At 40.6% G+C, this 17,654-nt stretch overlaps 1 protein-coding gene across 1 annotated transcript in view; it reads left to right on the forward strand.

Annotated features, from left to right (window-relative positions):
* Nucleotides 1-16,175, forward strand: part of HEPH (hephaestin) — a 114,962-nt gene extending 98,787 nt beyond the window's left edge. Inside the window, exons 16-21 of the mRNA XM_070603960.1 lie at nucleotides 2,848-2,954; nucleotides 4,386-4,611; nucleotides 7,076-7,215; nucleotides 8,102-8,264; nucleotides 11,039-11,083; nucleotides 15,804-16,175. Coding sequence (XP_070460061.1) covers nucleotides 2,848-2,954; nucleotides 4,386-4,611; nucleotides 7,076-7,215; nucleotides 8,102-8,264; nucleotides 11,039-11,083; nucleotides 15,804-16,036 — 914 coding nt within the window. The 3' untranslated portion in view covers nucleotides 16,037-16,175. The remainder of the gene's footprint in view (nucleotides 1-2,847; nucleotides 2,955-4,385; nucleotides 4,612-7,075; nucleotides 7,216-8,101; nucleotides 8,265-11,038; nucleotides 11,084-15,803) is intronic.
* Nucleotides 16,176-17,654: the final 1,479 nt, after the last annotated feature.

Raw genomic sequence — 17,654 nt, forward strand, 5'->3', positions numbered from 1 at the left:
ATTTAACTGAGTTGTCTATCTGTGTTTCCTTGTAGCTCACTGAACTTGTTTAAAAAATTATTTTGAATTTTTTGTCAGGCAATTTGTAGATTTCCATGGCTTTAAGGTTGGCTACTGCAAAATTATTGGTTTTTTTGGTAATGTCACATTTCCTTGATTATTCATATTTCTTATAGCCTTGCATTGATATCTCCACTTTTGAAGGATCAATTACTTCTTCCAGACTTTGTGGACTGACTTCTATGGGGAAATACCTTCACCTACAGTTGAATGCAAAGGTACCAGCTGGGTGGGACATGGCATCTTTGGCTTTGTGGGTGTTCAGAATTGGCTCTGGCTCTGGGGAAGGCACGGTATACAAGTCTACATGCTGGTCCATCACCTGAGGTTGGTGTCAGTGAATACTGCAGTTGTCCTCAGTGACCAAGTCTGCTGGTGTCCACAGTTGTGGCAAGGGCTATTGGAGTCCTCAAAAGTGAAGGTCCTTGGATCCTCCTGTTCATTTATTTTCCCATGGGACAGTCATGACTTAGGGCATCCCTTCTGGCACCATGTTCAACATGTGGGTGCACACACAGCAGCTCTGGCTGCTGTGTCTGGGATGCACATAAGTAGCTGTGGCTCCAAAATTCTGCAGTGTGGGCCTACTCATTGCTGCAGTGATGCTGATGTATTGTGAGAGGGACAACTCATATTGGAGAAGAGAGGCCAAGTGGCAGCTGCTTCTGGTGGAAGTAAACACAGTGGCTCCTTCTGAGTAGGGGAGCCTCAGCAGAGCCTGCTTCTTTTGGGAGGCTAAGCAGCAGGAGCTCCTTATGTGTGGGGGTCATTGTAGCAGTGGCTCATTCTCTGAGGGAACACAGATGTGGTGGCTCTTTATGGGGGAAGGGAGCATCGGTGGCTCCTTGTCCTGGAGAACACAGCATTGATAGCTGCTTGTCATGGGAAGGGGGGTGAAAGGAGAGTAGTTTCTTCTGGATAGGGAAGGCAAGGAATGGCATTGACTCCTCCTTGGGAAGATGTAGTGGTGGTGGCTCCTTTTAGGGGAGTGGAGCAGTGGCAACTCCTTCTCTAGGAGGACATAATAGCAGTGGCTCATTGTGGAGCTGGAGGCAAAGGCCCTGTGGCTCCTTGCGGGGGAAGCAGATTGGCAGTGGTTCCTTGGGTAGGGGGCAGGGCAGCAGCTCCTTCCTGTGAGAGGCAGGGCAGTGTAGGCTCCTCCTTTGAGGGCAAGGTGATGGATGGCAGCTCCTTCTGTGGGGAGGAGAGCATCCATACCTTCTCCTTGAATTGGTGCAGAGTGGCGGTGGCTCCTTCTTGTAGACGCAGGAGAAGGACATGAATGCCAGGCAGCTCAGTCAGCTGGGGTCAGTGTCAAGAAAGGCTGCCTTGTGGTGAAGGGCTGCTGGGGTGCTCCTGCCTTTTTTTTTCTTCCTTGGGGGTTCCCTATTGGTGCCTAGCTGTGCTGGACTGAGGTGAAGTAGGAAAGATACTTCCTACACATTTCTATATGGTCATCTTTACTTTTTGTGGTCCACTGGGCTGCTACAAGTTCTTGGGAGAGGAGCAAGAAGCTCTCTCAGAGCTATTTTTGTTGGTATAGTTATATATTCCTTGTTTTTGTTGTTATTGTTGGGGGAAACAAGCATTGGGACCTCCTCACCCTGCCATTTTGCTGCTGTCAGCTCCTGTATAATTCAATGTGTATGAAATGTTCATGGACAAATCTATATAAACATAAAGTAGGTTAGTGGTTGCTCAGGGCTTGAATGAGTGGGTAGATTAAGCAAGGGAATGATGGCTAAGGAGTGCAGGGATTTTTTTTGGTGGTAATGATTTTTCAGAAATTGATTGTGGTGATGCTTACAAAATTCTGTGACTATACTAAACATCATTGAATTGTACACTTTTAAATGGATGAATTGTATGGTATGCAAATTATATCTCAATAGAGCTTTTATAAAAATTAATATGGCATCAGTTGGAAGATGGATTGGAGAGGGCAAGACTTGGAGGCATAGAAACATGTTATGAGGTTTTGTAATAGTCCAGTTGAGAAAATAAGAGTCCAAACTAGGGTAAGAGTATTAAGAATTGGAAGGAGAAGAATATGACTGTAAATGTGGAGATACAATCAATAGGACTTTCCCTTTGGTGGGATGTTGAGTATGTGAAAGAGGGAAGACAAAGAAGACTAAAGTTTTGAGTCGGGGTAAGTAGGAGGGTTTTAATGTCATTACTAGACACTGGGAGCACAGATTAACAGGGTTCCTTTTTCAAAGGAAGGAGGTGAGTTCATATCAATTTTATTTTTTGATGTGCTGTCAAGACAATCTTCAAAGATGACCAGTATATAATTGAAAATTTCATATTGGAGCTTAATAACAAGGGAGATTAGGCTAAGTATTTAAGAGTCATCAATAAATAGATCATAATTGACATCAGAAAGGTGGCCAAAAGTTTCCATGCAGAGAGTGTGGAAAAAAGAGAAGAGGTCTGGAGAAAGAGCCTTGGGGAAACAGCTGCATATAGGGGGCAGCAGTAGGAAAAGCAAACCAAAATAGAGCCAAAGAAGGGAGGCTATGATAAGCAGAGAGAAGAGTAGCAGAGCTACCTTACCAGAGGATTGAACCTGGGCCTTTAAGGATAGGAACAATGAAGAGAGGCTGATGGTGTCCCAGGAGGGTGAAGAACAAAGTCACAAAAATAAAATGGAGACTGGTATGGAAATTATGGAGAACGACCTTAAAGATCCTGGGATTCACCCACCACAACTTCTTGGGATACCTGGGAGTTGAGAAAAATTTCTGACCTGGTCCAACTGGAGATTCTTCTTACCCTTCCTAGGTGAGGTTCTCACTTACCAATGGAACATCCCAGAGAGATCTGGCCCTGGGCCCAATGATTCTGCATGTGTTTCCTGGATCTATTATTCTTCCGTGGATCCCATCAAGGTAAAGATAATATGAGCTTCCTGGAGGTGAGTCTCAGAAATGGGCAGACTGCCTGGCAAAAAGAAGCTGTTAAACAGGTGTAATAAGGAGCCCAGCCCTGAAATACTAGAGCTGAGGGTTTGGGGAAAATTCCTAAAGTGCTGGGCTTATTTTAGTAGACAGGAGGAGGGATGAAGGGAATAGGTAATCATCACGTATTTTTTCTGAAGATTTCTTTCCTTGTATCTTCTTCTTGGATCCCATAAGATAACAAGCTCTCATTTAAAAAGCCCAAGATTGATTGTCAAGAGATTGGGCTTCCAGCCCCAAATATGGTTCTATCTTGCCTTTGGAGTGACTTTAGACAAATCATTCTGCCTTTGTTTCCTCATCCAGAAAGTGGGTTTATCTATCTAGCCACCTATCCACAGCCAGCTATCAGCAGTCACTTATTGAGAGCCTACTACATTTTAGGAATTTTACTTGGTGCTTTGGGTGATATAAATATAAGATACAGTTCCCAACTTCAAAGAGTATTATTTACTTGGAGGAGACAGATAAATACAGAAATAATGTTAGCATTAAATACAGTCGTCCCTAGGTTTCCATTGGGGATTGGTTCCAGGACCCCTGCAGATACCAAAATATATGGATGCTCAGATCCTTACATAAAATGACATAGCATTTGCATATGACTTATGCACAGCCTCCCAAATACTTTAAATCATCTTTAGATCACTCATGATACCTAATACAATGTAAATGCTATGTAAATAGTTGTTATACTATATTGTTTAGTGAATAATAAGAAAAAAGTCACATATTCAGTAGAGGTGCAAACATTGTAGAGCTTTTGATCCGTGGTTGGTTGAATCTGTGGATGAGGAGCCCGTGTATATGGAGGGCTGACTGTATATATAAATGTAAATGTAAATATAATTATAACAAAAATATATTTTAAATATAGCATATTAGCAGCTCCTTAAAACCATATAATATAAAATGCTATGGAGGTCCATGAGAGAGTGATTACATCTGCTTAGAGAGAGGGATGAACAAAAGGGAAGCTGGAGAAGGCCTCACAATGGAAGGTACATGTACTTTGAACCTTGAAAGCTGAATAGCAGTATGCCATAAAATAAGGGATATGGTGATTGGGAGGGCATTACAGGAGGAAGAAACAGCGTGAGAAAAGGCACTGGGTTGTGAAATTGCTTGTAGGGCTTGGAGATCAGTGAATAGTCCAGCCTGGCAAAAGCATTTTACCTGTGTCCCAGGATGGTTGTGAGGATGAATTCAGGTGATATAGTGGAGAAGCTTATAGATGTAAGATATTATGATGAATTTCTGAGGGCAGAGTGGGCTTGGGTGTCAGCTTGCCTCCCTGTAGAGCACTGCCACTCAGGAACAACCTCAACTCTTTCACTCTCTACCCCTTCCTCCTATCCTCAGGACATGTATAGTGGCCTAGTGGGGCCCTTGGCCATCTGCCGAAAGGGCATCCTGAAGCCTGATGGAGGACGGAGTGACGTGGACCGAGAATTTGCCTTGTTATTCTTGATCTTTGATGAGAACCAGTCTTGGTATTTGGAGGAGAATGTGGCAACCCATGGGCCCCAGGAACCAGGCCGGGTTAACCTACAGGATGAGACTTTCTTGGAAAGCAATAAAATGCATGGTCTGTAAAAGAGAACCTACCTTTCTTCCAAAGAAGTCCCCACTGGTTTCATGGGGGTATCAGATAGGCCCATCACTACCTAAGGGAGTATAATTCCTGAAAGGATGGGAAGATGGGAAGGTGAATGGGGAAAAGTTATAAGAAATATCTCCTACTATTATACATTTATATACACAAATTAGAGACATGGTGGTCCACATTAGGTCAGGTGCCCAGAAAACAGGAAGCTGACTCTATAAAGTTGCTGTGGTGACACCAGCACATTTTAACATATTAGAGAATGCAAGATGAACATTTATGAGCCTCAATGTACCTGGAGAGCTAGCTGCTTCAGACCCCTCTGCTTTAAAATCCTTAGTCTCTCAATATTATCTTATTTCTTTACTACTCTGAATCTGAGGTCTGCTTTTTCAATAGCTTCCAAAATAGACAAATGGACAGCTTGTCTTTTAGTCTATCTTTAAAACAAAAATTCAATTTACAGATAGAAAAATTGAAGGGAAGAGCCTCAGAGAGTAGCCTACTGGGTTTATATTACACACAAGGAAGAGCTTTTTGACACTCAAATGGATTTTTGAAGGAAATTATGCATCCAAGCCTTCCTTTGTTCTAGAAATCTGTGTATAGTTTCAAAAATAAGAAAAAATCTCAAATGAGAGGGAGAACTTAAGCGCAGTGGAATGTTTGAAGTGATTTCTCAGTATCCCCTCTAGTGAAATATTTCTTTGATCTGAGGATAAGGTACAGGTTTAATAGTGACTCTAATGAACCTCAAAAGTAGTATCTCATTGTCATACACATTCTAGCTATTTCCCCTTGATGAAGATATGAGTGATTCACATTGGAACAGATGATTCACAAACTTTACAAAGTGAACTTTTTAGCTCTTGTAAAATCAAAGAAATAAATTTCCCAGGACAAAAAGGGAATGAGGGCACAGTTAGATTTTGCTAGTGCAAGGGTTTGGCTAATGCCCATTTCCATCTGTTTGTTTATGTGTTCATTTGTTCAGATTCTTCAGGTATCAATCCATCTACCTATCTGTCTATCATGTATTTGTTGAACTCTTTCTGAGTGCTGGCACTGGAGATAAAAAAATAAATAATGTTGAAGTCTGAGGGAAAGTAAATAATATCCATCCCTTCCCTTCTAGACTCCTGAACCAATTGAGAAAGAAACAGATGTTTAAGATCAAATATGAGCTTATTGAGAAGGGTAATTGGAAAACTAAATTTAGTTCTGCGACTACATGGACTTGCTAACACTCCCCCTGCAATGAATAGATTTTCCACCCTGTCATTGACATACACAGACTACAATAGCCCTCTTCCTTTGCACGGACAGAATATTCCCTACAATGGGATAGTAAATCTGTTTGTACCCCCTTCTGTGGTCAGACTGATCCAAGAGAGAGAAGATTCAGAAGGAGCAGAGTTGAACATGTTTAGTTCATTCTCTCAAACTTACAATTTGGTGAGGGTAAATACAAAGCAGGCTACAAATGCTCCTTCCATTACTTCCCTTTTAGAGGTGTAGAATAGAAATTATCTTACCTCTGTAAGAACACAAGAAGTGGGATAATGTGTCCTGGGCATAGTCCTGACAGTGTTAATTAACATGGTGATGAGTAGTTTGTTGTCTTTAGAGCATAGGATATGGCCTGGGAAGAGTCAGATATGAGGCCTATGCATTAATATCATTATTAATTCCAATAATGTGACAATCCTTTTTTAAAATATATATTGTAGGCTCAGGTGTCTGTTGGGCGTTCTGACGAATGCAAGGAAACCATAGTACTATAGTATATACATTAATTTCCTGCTTACTAGGAACCTACAGCCTAGTTGGGGATATGAGCTTCCACAAATTAAAAGATAGGAAGCATAGAAAGCATTTTCTGGTGAGTTCCAAAGAGTGGTACAGAGAATAATTGAGGAGTTTGAAGGTGGAAGGGAATGCAAGGGATGGAAGATACTGGGAGGAACTATATTAGGGAGAAGGTAAAGCTTTTACTGGGCTTTGAAAAGATGGATAAAAGGAGGCACAATTTCTGGGAAAGAAGATCAGAAACATGAGCAAGGACACAAAGAACATGCATATGAAGAAATCACCCTAATTGGAATAAATGTGATAGATAGTGGGAGATAAGTCTGGGAACGTGGTTTGGGGCTATATTTTGAAGGACCTTGTAGGCTGAGCTAAGGAGCCATGGACTTGATCTTTTGGGCAGGTGGAAGCTATTAAAGTATTTTAAGCAGCAGAATTACATGGCCATATTAGTTATTTAGAAATCCCACTCTGATAACACCAGTGTGGAAGACAGACCGAAGGGGGACAAATGGAATAGAGAAGAGAGAAGTTAGGCAGCTACTGCTAACATCAGAGATGATAACGACTAGCCCTAGGGAAGTGGTAATGAGAAGTCAAAATGAGAGATATAAGAGACTTTTTTCTTCTTTTACAGCCATTAATGGAAAGGTCTATGCCAACCTCAGGGGTCTTACCATGTACCAAGGAGAACGAGTGGCCTGGTACATGCTGGCCATGGGCCAAGATATTGACCTACACACTGTCCACTTCCATGCAGAGAGCTTCCTCTATCGGGTGAGCTGGAAAGAGGGCTGAGCCCCTTAGGTGTGATTAGAGGAGTGTTTTGACAGCCACTGAGGAAGAAGGTATAGCAAGGAACAAGATAATAATCAGTTGAAAGAGGAAAGATCTTGTACATGGAGCATTGAGTTGAGAATTCTAGTTTGGCTACATATCTCAGGGTCAGTCACTTCCCACTAGGCCTTAGCTCTCCCATCTGATATAGAAGAAACAAGTGGCTTAATTCCGGGCTAAGGAGATTGAAGGAATCAATGTAATTGTGTCTCAGTCATAGACTTGAGACACAGTGAGCAGTGATCCTAAGAGCAAGGAATTTCGGAGCAGTGTCTCAGAATCTCTAAAAGTCCTTAATCCATTATAGGAAGAACTTCAATGCAGGAGATACATGGAACAACATGTAGGTTTTGAAGAAGAAGATTTAGTCTTAGGAAAATGGGGCAGAGTTGGCATTGATATGAACTTAAAGATCAAGAAGTGCTGATAAGGCATGGAGGAAAAAAAAAATTGAGTTCTATTTCTAAAGGAAATATGTGGCCCCTTCCTAGGGCTCAAGACTTAAGCAAATTTACCCAGATTTTAGCCTCCTGACAAGTTTGGAGATACTAGTTTTTAGCCCCCTAAAGGAAGCTGGAATGTCTTTTACTTTGGGAGACTTTAAGAAAAAGTAGGAGGAGAGAATCTCCTCTGTTCATTCAGTTTGTGTGAGTGAGTTCATAGGGGAGAGGGATAAGGTAGTGGGCATTTTAAGCTGCTCTCTGGTCTACAGATCTTGGAGTCCCATGTCTCTGATGTGAACATTCAAACTTTTTAGCTCCTATAACTTCTGAGATAATCTCTGTACCCTTGACGTCCTCTCCCTCACCCCTAATCTCTCTTGCAGAATGGAGAGAGCTACCGGGCAGATGTGTTGGATCTGTTCCCAGGGACCTTTGAAGTTGTGGAGATGGTGGCCAGCAACCCTGGGACATGGCTGATACACTGCCATGTTACTGATCATGTCCATGCTGGCATGGAGACCCTCTTTACTGTCTTGTCTCAAAGAGGTAAGGCCTAACTGACCAAGATTGGCCATCTTCTAGCACTTTATCTAGCCTATATGAACCTGATAATCCCCAAAACTCTCTTGCACCTATCTTTCTGATCCTAGAAGAACCAGGACTTAGGGCAGAGCATACCCCCCTCTAGGTGTTCTCCCAATCAATATTTCTCATTCTCCACTAACCCCTTGCTCTTGCCCCCTCCTAATTACTTTGACATCTGTTGAGCTCACATGGGTTGACCCAGCCTGAAACTGGCTGGGTTCTATGCATTGCTGCTTAGTGCAGATTTGCTTCCTTTGAAATACGTTTAATTTGCCTATGAATTTATTGTTTTAGGACTCATTAGAGGTACTGACTATTTCAAGGAATCTTGCTATTGAGTCCTTTTTTAAAAAAGAAGAAATATAATTCTAACAGTCACCCCTTAATTGATTTGTTTTGTGAGAATTGTGAAAGGCAGTTCTTTCTGTCCTGGACAGCTCTGTCTAAGGCTTAAAAGATATATTGGTATTCAATTACAGGCCAGCTTATCCAAGACAGAGTTGCTACTAAGAGTGGAAAAACTTTTTCCTTATATGTTTTAAATGGAGAGAAAATAGCTGGGGTAGTTCATCAATCAATCTCTGTTCATCACCAAGAATGTGGAAGGATAAATTGCCTTTGATTTTGTGTCTTTGGGTCATTAAAGGGTTAAGTGTCTCACCTCTTAAACCTCTTGACCTGAATCCAGTCCTGAGCATTATCTTCCTTCCAAGAGGTCCTATAGAACCTACTGGGGCCCACAGGAATCCAGGGATTTTTTTCTCTTGTGCTTTTAAAAAGATGTCATACTGCTTTGAAAACTGGTGGTATTGAGGTAAGTATTCTGGAATTGTTAGTCATTAGCACTCTATCAGCAGGAATAGAAACCAAGAAAGTATATTGGGGCATTCAAACAGGCTTAGCAAACCAGGGTAGAGAATACAACTCTGCTGTTTACCCCCAGGAAAGGAGACAAATAATTGTACATTTTGATTTCCTGTATCTTTGAAAAGCTTTGTTTTCTGGTAACCCATACTGCTAGAATGTGGCCTGCACTTATTACTCTAGTACTACTCCCCACCACCCAGATAAGCACACAGAATTTTTTGTTGTGTTCTGCCATTCATTGGAGCCACAGTCAAGTGATGAATTGACATGCCATCAAGATGCTATAGATCCAAGACAACACGTTGTCTCTGTGTATAACAATGGGTCATCTCAAATATAGGCCATCTAATAGATAAGAGTCTATCTCAATATATATCATCTTGGAACTTCCACAAATAAGGATAGCTCTTATCTCTCTATGACAGTGAGATAGCTCACAAATCTTACCTGTTTGCCTTTTTGTTTGTTTATATCCCACTATGGTCTAATCTGATATTGTTCTAACCACATATGTGTTAAAAGGCCAACCAGAGGTAAGAGTTGAAGACAGATAGGGAAGAAAGGACTAACTATTGGAACAAGGTTCTTGCTGAGGAAGCAAGGGATGAAAACCAGAACTAAAATGAAAGACTATACTGGAGTATGGTCAGTTCTTCTACTGAAAGAAGAGAGAAGACAGAAAAGAAAAATATCAATGCATATGTTTGGGTGAGGGGTTTGACAGAAAGATGGAATATTTTTGCCTATGATCTCTGTTTCATCTGTGATGCAGGAGACAGAGTCATCTGCTGAGAGTGAAGGATAGGTGGTAGGGTAAAGAGCTTGAAGAAAGTGGGAAGAAGTTTAAAATAACCAGTCTGGTACATGGGAAAAAAGTTTAGTCTGCGTGATGGGAAATAATTAATAATTCCAGGCAGCATTGAGGGCTTAGTTAAAACTGGACAAAAAGAATACTAATCTTTACAATTTTGTGATTTTTCTCCACCAGCATTCAGTGTACCAGACAAAATACAAGGAAAGTATAGTTACTGGGGTTTCCATAGATTATTATAACACTCTTGGATGTTAGTAGTTAGAAATGATAGACCATGAAGTCTAGCCTGACCAGTAATGGAAGAAAAGACAGGATGAAGCTGATAGATTGACAGAAAAATGGAAGGGTCCAGGAGCTACAGGTCTTTATGAGAAGGAAATTCCAGATGGCTTGAGTGTTGGATGGATCAACATTTATGGTGGGAATTGAGGAAGAAGAAGACTGAGTCAGGTACCAAAGACTTTTATGAATGAAGAGAATTGCTAGGTAACAGTGAAAGAAGTGGTTGTGGTTTTTCTAGCCAAATAAGGAGAACTTCAAAAGAGATGTATCTTTACAAAAAAGGGAGGAACAATAATCTCAAAGCAGTATTGAAAGGATGTAAAGGAAGCATAGGCCTCAAAAAAAAAAAAAGCTCAGCCTCAGTAAAGCAAGCAAGAAGAGAAAGAAGTATTCTGAGTAGAGGTTAAATATGTAGGGATGTAGGTTTGACAGGGAGCAGGGGCTTCCTAAAAGGAGGGTGGAAAAAGTTGGCAAAAAGAGCAGTGATAGGGACAGAGGAAATGCCAACAAATATGTAAATAGTGGCAGAGAAGTGACTTACCTTTTGGTCTCCTAAGCCTATGCTGTTGCTCATATTTTGTGTTACTATTCAAAATCAAATCTACATACCAATATTGACTTTGGCCATAAGAAAGTTAATTACAATCACCTACATTTTGCTTACTTTACTACAAAGAGATTCCTCCAACCAATGTTAACCTCCCACAGCAAACCTATGAATTGGTAGGAAGAATAATAGGAATAACCTCTTGTCTCTTTTTTTTTCCACCAGAACAATTAAGCACTATGACCACCATCACCAAAGAGATTGGAAAAGGTAGGGAGAATGATACACAGACTGGGTAGTTGTATATGGTGTGCATTTGGGGGTAGGTGCAGTGCCTGTAGAAAAAAGGATTCACATGAACAAAAGGTGGACTGCAATACTAGCAGGAAGCATCCTGAGATTTCCATAAAACTTCAGAAGCCAGGAACCTCAGGTTCAGCTTCCGTCAGCAGGTTTATTGTCTTTGGCTCCCACCCCCCAATCAACTGAGTTTGGGAAAACAGCTTTATCCCCAGTTGGAGGCTGATATCTTAGCCTCTCACCTAACGTGTGAGGAGGCAGGAAAATGAAGGTCTTGCTGGGTTGGACATGAAGGAGCTGTAGCACACATGAATTCCTCACAGGGACAGTGTGAAATTAGAACAAATACCAAACAGTCTGAACCAGCTGTTTTTTATTCTTGCACTTATGGGATATCACATAGTTGACTCTTTGGAGCCAGCCATTTCTACTTTTCAAGAAAATCAAGATTCTTGTCCTAGCCAGCTTAGGTCTAAATAGTGCTTTCACTCTCCACTGCATTTGTACCTGGACTGAGAAAGATTCAGAAAGTTATAACTAGAAAGGACATTAGAAATCATCAATTTAGTCCTGAGGTTTTTGAACTGTATTTGGAAAAGTCCTAATGATCTGCCTAAGTGTCTTATAAACTGTCAACCAAGAGACTTGGGTATGTCCTGGAAGAGTTGAGGAGAGGTAAGTTGAGGCTGAGAGAGTGGGGCACCATACATATATATGCATGTATTTGTATATATACACATACAACTATATGGTGTGTATATACATATTTTGTGCATATATTTGTATATTCATACACATGTATGTATGTGTAGACACATACATACATCCTCATTAGCTCTTGTATGTTAAAAAGTTTCCACATTGGGGGAAAAAACCATCAAAACTGTGAATCTAATAAAACCCAATAATTTTCTACATGAGAAACTGAGATGGAAAGTGATTTGTCCAAGATCACAAGAGGAGGAAGTATTAGAATGTAAACTCAGAACGAGGATGTTTTTCAGCTTCCATTTGAACTCACTATATTTTATCTTCTCTCAATTTTATAAAAAGATTCACTCATCTAGTTATACATTCATCAAAAATTTACTGAGTGCCAGGGACACCAAAACAAGTAAGACATAAGCACTACTTTTCAGGAGATTTGTCTAAAAATGGAGTGCTACACAGAAACAAGAATTTTAGTGCTAGGTTCTGTACATTGTAGAAAAGGGCAAACAATAATAACAGCTATCAATTATTGTGCATTTGCCATCTTCCAGGTGCTATGCTAAATATCTTATAAATAGTAACACACTTAAACACCACAATAAACCTATGAGTTAATTGTAGTTATTATCCCCATTTTATAAAAGAGGAGGCTCAAGTCCAGAAGTGAGGGGGATTAGGTCACTTGGCCCAAGAATGTACAGGCATACCTCGTAGATAATTGCGGGCTCGGTTTCAGACCACCACAATAAGGTAAATATGGCAGTAAAGCTAGTCACACAAATTTTTTGGTTTCCCAGTGCATACAAAAGTTATGTTTACACTATAATGTAGTATATTTAGTGTGCAATGGCATTATGTCTAAAAAACAAGGTACATACCTTAATTAAAAAATACATTATTACTAAAAAATGCTAACCATCATCTGAGCCTTCAGCGAGTCATAATTTTTTTCTGGTGGAGGGTCTTGCCTAGACTTTACTGGCTGCTGAGTGATCAGGGTGGTGGTTGCTGAAGGTTGCTGTGGCTGTGGCAATTTTTTAAAGTATGACAAAAATGAAGTTTGCCCCATCAACTGACTCTTCCTTTCATTAATGATTTCTTTATGGCATGCAATGCTGTTCGATGGCATTTTACCCACAGTAGAAATCTTTCAAAATTGGAGTTAATCCTCTCAAACCCTGCTGCTGCTTTATCAACTAAGTTTATCTAATACTTTAAGTTCTTCATTATCACTTAAACAATATTCACAGCATCTTCACTAGGAGTAGATTCCATCTCAAGAAACCACTTTCTTTGCTCATCCATAAGAGGTAACTCCTCATCCGTTCAGATTTTATCATGATATTGCAACAATTCAGTCACATCATTAGGTTCCACTTCTAATTTTAATTCTCTTGCTGTTTCCACCACATCTGCAGTTACTTTCTCCACCGAAGACTTGAACCTCTCAAAGTCATCCATGAGGGTAGGAGTAAACTTCTTCTAAAGTCTTGTCAATGTTGTTATCTTGACCTCTTCCCATGAATCAAGAATGTTCTTAATGGCATCTAGAATGGTGAATCCTTTCCAGAAGGTTTTCAATTTACTTTACCTAAATCCATCAGAAAAATTACTATCTATGGCAGCTGGAGTATTACAAAATGTATTTCTTCTATAATAAGACTTGAAAGTGAAAATGATCCCTTAATCCATAGGCTGCAGAATGAATCTTGTGGTAGCAGGCATGAAAACAACATTAATATCATTGCATACCTCTATCCAAGCTCTTGGGTGACAATGTGCATTGTCAATGAGCAGTAATATTTTGAAAGGAATCTTTTTTTTCTTAGAAGTAAGTCTCAGCAGTGGGCTTAAAATATTCAGTAAACCATGTTGTAAACAGATATTTTGCCATACAGGCCTTGTTGGTCCATTTAGAGAGCACAGGCAGAGTAGATTTAGCATAATTCTTAAGGGTCCTAAGATTTTCAGAATGATGAACATTGGCTTCAACTTAAAGTCACCAACTACATTAGTACCTAACAAGAGTCAGAATGTCATTTGAAGTTTTGAAGCTAGGCTTTGTGACTTCTCCTCTTTAGCTATGAAAGACCTAGATGGCACCTTCCTTCAATATAAGGCTGTTTTGTCTACATTGAAAATCTGTTATTTAGTAGCCGACTTCATTAATTATCTTAACTAGATTTTCTGGATAACTTGCTGCAGCTTCTACATCAGGACTTGCTGCTTCACCTTGCACTTTTGTGTTATGAAGACAGCTTCTTTCCTTAAACCTCATGGACCAACCTCTGCTAGTCTCAAACTTTTTTCTTGCAGCTTCCTTACCTCTCTCAGCCTTCATAGAATTGAAGGAAGTTAGGGCCTTACTCTGGATTAGGCTTTGGCCTAAGTTCCCTTACTCAACTGTTGTGGCTGATTTGATCTTATTCTAAGATCACCAAAACGTTCGCCATATCGGCAATAAGGCTGTTTCATTTTCCTATCACTCATGTGTTCACTGGAGTAGCACTGTTAATTTCCTTCAGGACCTTTTCTTTTGCATTCACAATTTGGCTAAAAGTTTTGCACAAGGCGCCTGGCTTTTGATCTCTCTTGGCTTTTGACGTGCCCTTCTCACTAAGCTTAATCATTTCTAGCTTTTGACTTAAAGTGAGAAATGTGTGACTCTTCCTTTCACTTGAACACTTAGAGGCCATTGTAGGGTTATTAATTGGCCTAATTTAAATATTGTTTCATCTCAGGAATAGGTAAGCCCAAGGAGAGGAAGAGAGATGGGGCAAGAGCCAGTTGGTGGAGCAGCCTGAACACACACAATATTTATTGATTAAGTTCACTGTCTTATGTGGGTATAGCTCATGGTACACCAAAATGATTACATGGAAGATCACTGATCACAGATCACCATAAAAATACAATAATAATGAAAAATTTGAAATATTTCAAGGATTACCAAAATGTGACGCAGAGACACAAAATGAGCAAATACTGTTAGAAAATTGGTGCTGATAGACTTGCCCAAAACAGGGTTGCCACAAAACTTCCATTTTTTAAAAAATGCAATATTTGTGAAGAGCAGTAAAGCAAAGCACAATAAAATGAGGTATGCCTGTAGAAGTACAAACAGTACAGATAGCTTGGGATCACAAAAGAAAGGGCCGTTAATTATCTAGCTGAATTGAAGAAAGCTTTCAAAGACCTGGAACATTTAAGCTGGGGATAGAATGGTGAAAAGGAAGAAAGTGTGTTAGGGCAAAGGGAACAGCATGAGAAAGTCTTGGAAACCTGAAAAAGTTAAATCTATTATGGGGAACAAAGAATGAGTTGCTGTGGCTGAAGAGTAGTTGATAAGACTAGAAGAGTAGGTTAGAGCCTGATTGTGAGAGTTGGAATGCCTGGCTTGAGTCTGAGCTTTACTCTATAGGTTAATTGGAGATCATCAAAAGTTTGCATGCCAGGAGCTAAGACAATCAGATATTTCATCCGGAAAGATTAATGTGACATCAGTGTGATCATGACCCAAAGAGATGAGAGACTGGGCAGCATAGTGGCAGGCTGTTGTCATGGTCCAGTGCTCAAAGTGAACATTGATAAGCTAGATGATTGAGTCAAACTGCTTCCCTAAAGTTTCCACTTATTGCTTCCAACTCTACTCTCTGGAATAATGCAAACCAAATCTAATTCTTTTTTATACATCACAGACCTCTCTATATTTTTTCCTACTCTGAGTCTTAGCTCTTTCCATGGGGGGATTGGGGCCTCAATGATTCCTAAGGACTTTCTCAGCAGTGATATCTTATTACTCTGATTTTCTGTAACCTCCGAATCTATATTCATCAGCTGGTCTTCTGAAGGATAGGGACAGTTACTCTGTCTTATTTGGATAGATTTATTTCTCCTCTCCAAGGATTTGACTGCAAAAGGTGCCCCTTTAGAGTAATCTCCAGCCCAGGGTGCCCATTTTCCTCTGGTTCCATTTCAGCAACAACCCTCAGAGACATTGGAGAAGGAAATGTGAGGATGCTGGGCATGCAGATCCCTGTAAAGAATATTGAGATGCTGGCTTCTGTCTTGATTGCTACGGGTGTCATTCTCCTGTTCATTGCTCTGGCTCTTGGTGGTGTGGTCTGGTACCAGCATCAGCAGAGAAAGCTACGGCGCAACAGGAGGTCCATCCTGGATGACAGCTTCAAGCTTCTGTCCCTAAAGCAGTAACAGCTGGATCCTGGAACTGCACATCTGGAATGTACTCTCAGCAGGCCATGGACTACCAGATGACTCTACTGTCCAAGGGGCATGGGAGATAGAGAAGCACAGTTGATAATCAAACTTGTCTGAGTATTGCTTTACTTAGTTATTTACATGGAGATGATATACTTTCTCCTTTTCTTTAGCTTCTTTGCTCCACTTGGGCACTTGGGAATAGGTGAGTCCTTTAGTATCTTATATCACAAATTTCAGTAGCTAGATTATATCACCCACTGACACTTGGAAGGTCTGGAAAATCCTAAAAACTGATCCTTCTCACAAAGTAGATACCAAGAGTAAAAGTTATTGATTAGGTTTCTACCGCTTTCCAGGACCTCAGCAAGTTCACTTTGAACTGAGGCTAAGTGAGCTGTGAAGATAATTCACATCTAAACTAAGAACAAAGAACACAGGCATGATAGGGGAAGGGTGAGGTGAGATTTGAAGATCCACATTTTATTTTGATTCTCTTTGGCAGTGGACTATTTTGGAAAAGTGGGTGGATAGAATATTGTTGCTATGAGCATCTACAACCTTTGCAGCCAGAAGCTCTTCAGAAAGTCAGTCCTCGAAGTTCCTGGCATAGTTTCACTGAAGGGAATATGGAGTGTCCTCTCCATATTTTAGGCAGAAAATTCTGTACATTAAAGTACTTGTCAGAACACTGTAAGAGTGAACTTGCTGATTTTGATTGTTCCTGTGGCCTCTGGGAGGTTGTGAGTGTAATTGAAACAGAGAGTACTCAGTTGTGTGGGGAAAGGCAGGTATAGTATGGGTCTGCCTATGTTTTGTAGAGTCTTCAGGTTTGTGTTTTGGAAATGAAGAAGCTGTCCCAGAGGAAGCCTCAAAGTCAGAGCGGCAGATGCTACCTTTTGGCCCATAGGTGCCTAAAGTCTTCTGGATGCCAAGAAAAGTAGCCAGACGGAAATAGAGTGCTGAGACAAGGCTCAAAGCTGTCTACTGGGTGAGGAGAGGTGGGCACAGATCTTGTGGACTCTTTTGGCAGTTGGAGGTATGAGGTCTACTTGCAATTTTGGGGGACTCTATTGGGAAGAGTACCTCTCTCTGATAGCTTAAAGCAATATTCCTTTGTCACCTCCAAGTTCAACCTTCTCTGAAACCTTGGTCAGAGAGCAAAGACAAGAGATAGAGTCGGGATGTGGTCGGGATGGGGTAAGATGACCCACCCTCACTACAGTACCCATAATATTGTTTTACATGGCAAGTGAAGAAAAGAAGAGGCATCAGGGACAGCAAGATCATAGCTGAAATACATAGTGCTTTACACTTTACAAAACATCTAATACCTTATTGCATTTGACATACCTGAATTCCATCAGAGTGCTACTTTGTTTTACATTTGAGTAAACAAAGCTCAAAGAAAATAAGTGATTTTACCCAAGGCCATTCGACTAGAAGTTGAGCAGGGATTCAAACCTTTATCTAGTAGACTCCAAATGGTTGTTCCATCCCCCTATGTCACAGACACCTACACTAATCTCCATCTTTTTTGCTCGTGTTGACTCCAGCTTTCCTGTCTTCCCAACCAACCTGTCTGCCTAGTTAGCAACTCCTTGCAGATCAA

The sequence above is a fragment of the Equus przewalskii genome, chromosome X (genome assembly GCF_037783145.1).
Source record: "Equus przewalskii isolate Varuska chromosome X, EquPr2, whole genome shotgun sequence".
In the NCBI taxonomy this organism is placed as follows: domain Eukaryota; kingdom Metazoa; phylum Chordata; class Mammalia; order Perissodactyla; family Equidae; genus Equus; species Equus przewalskii.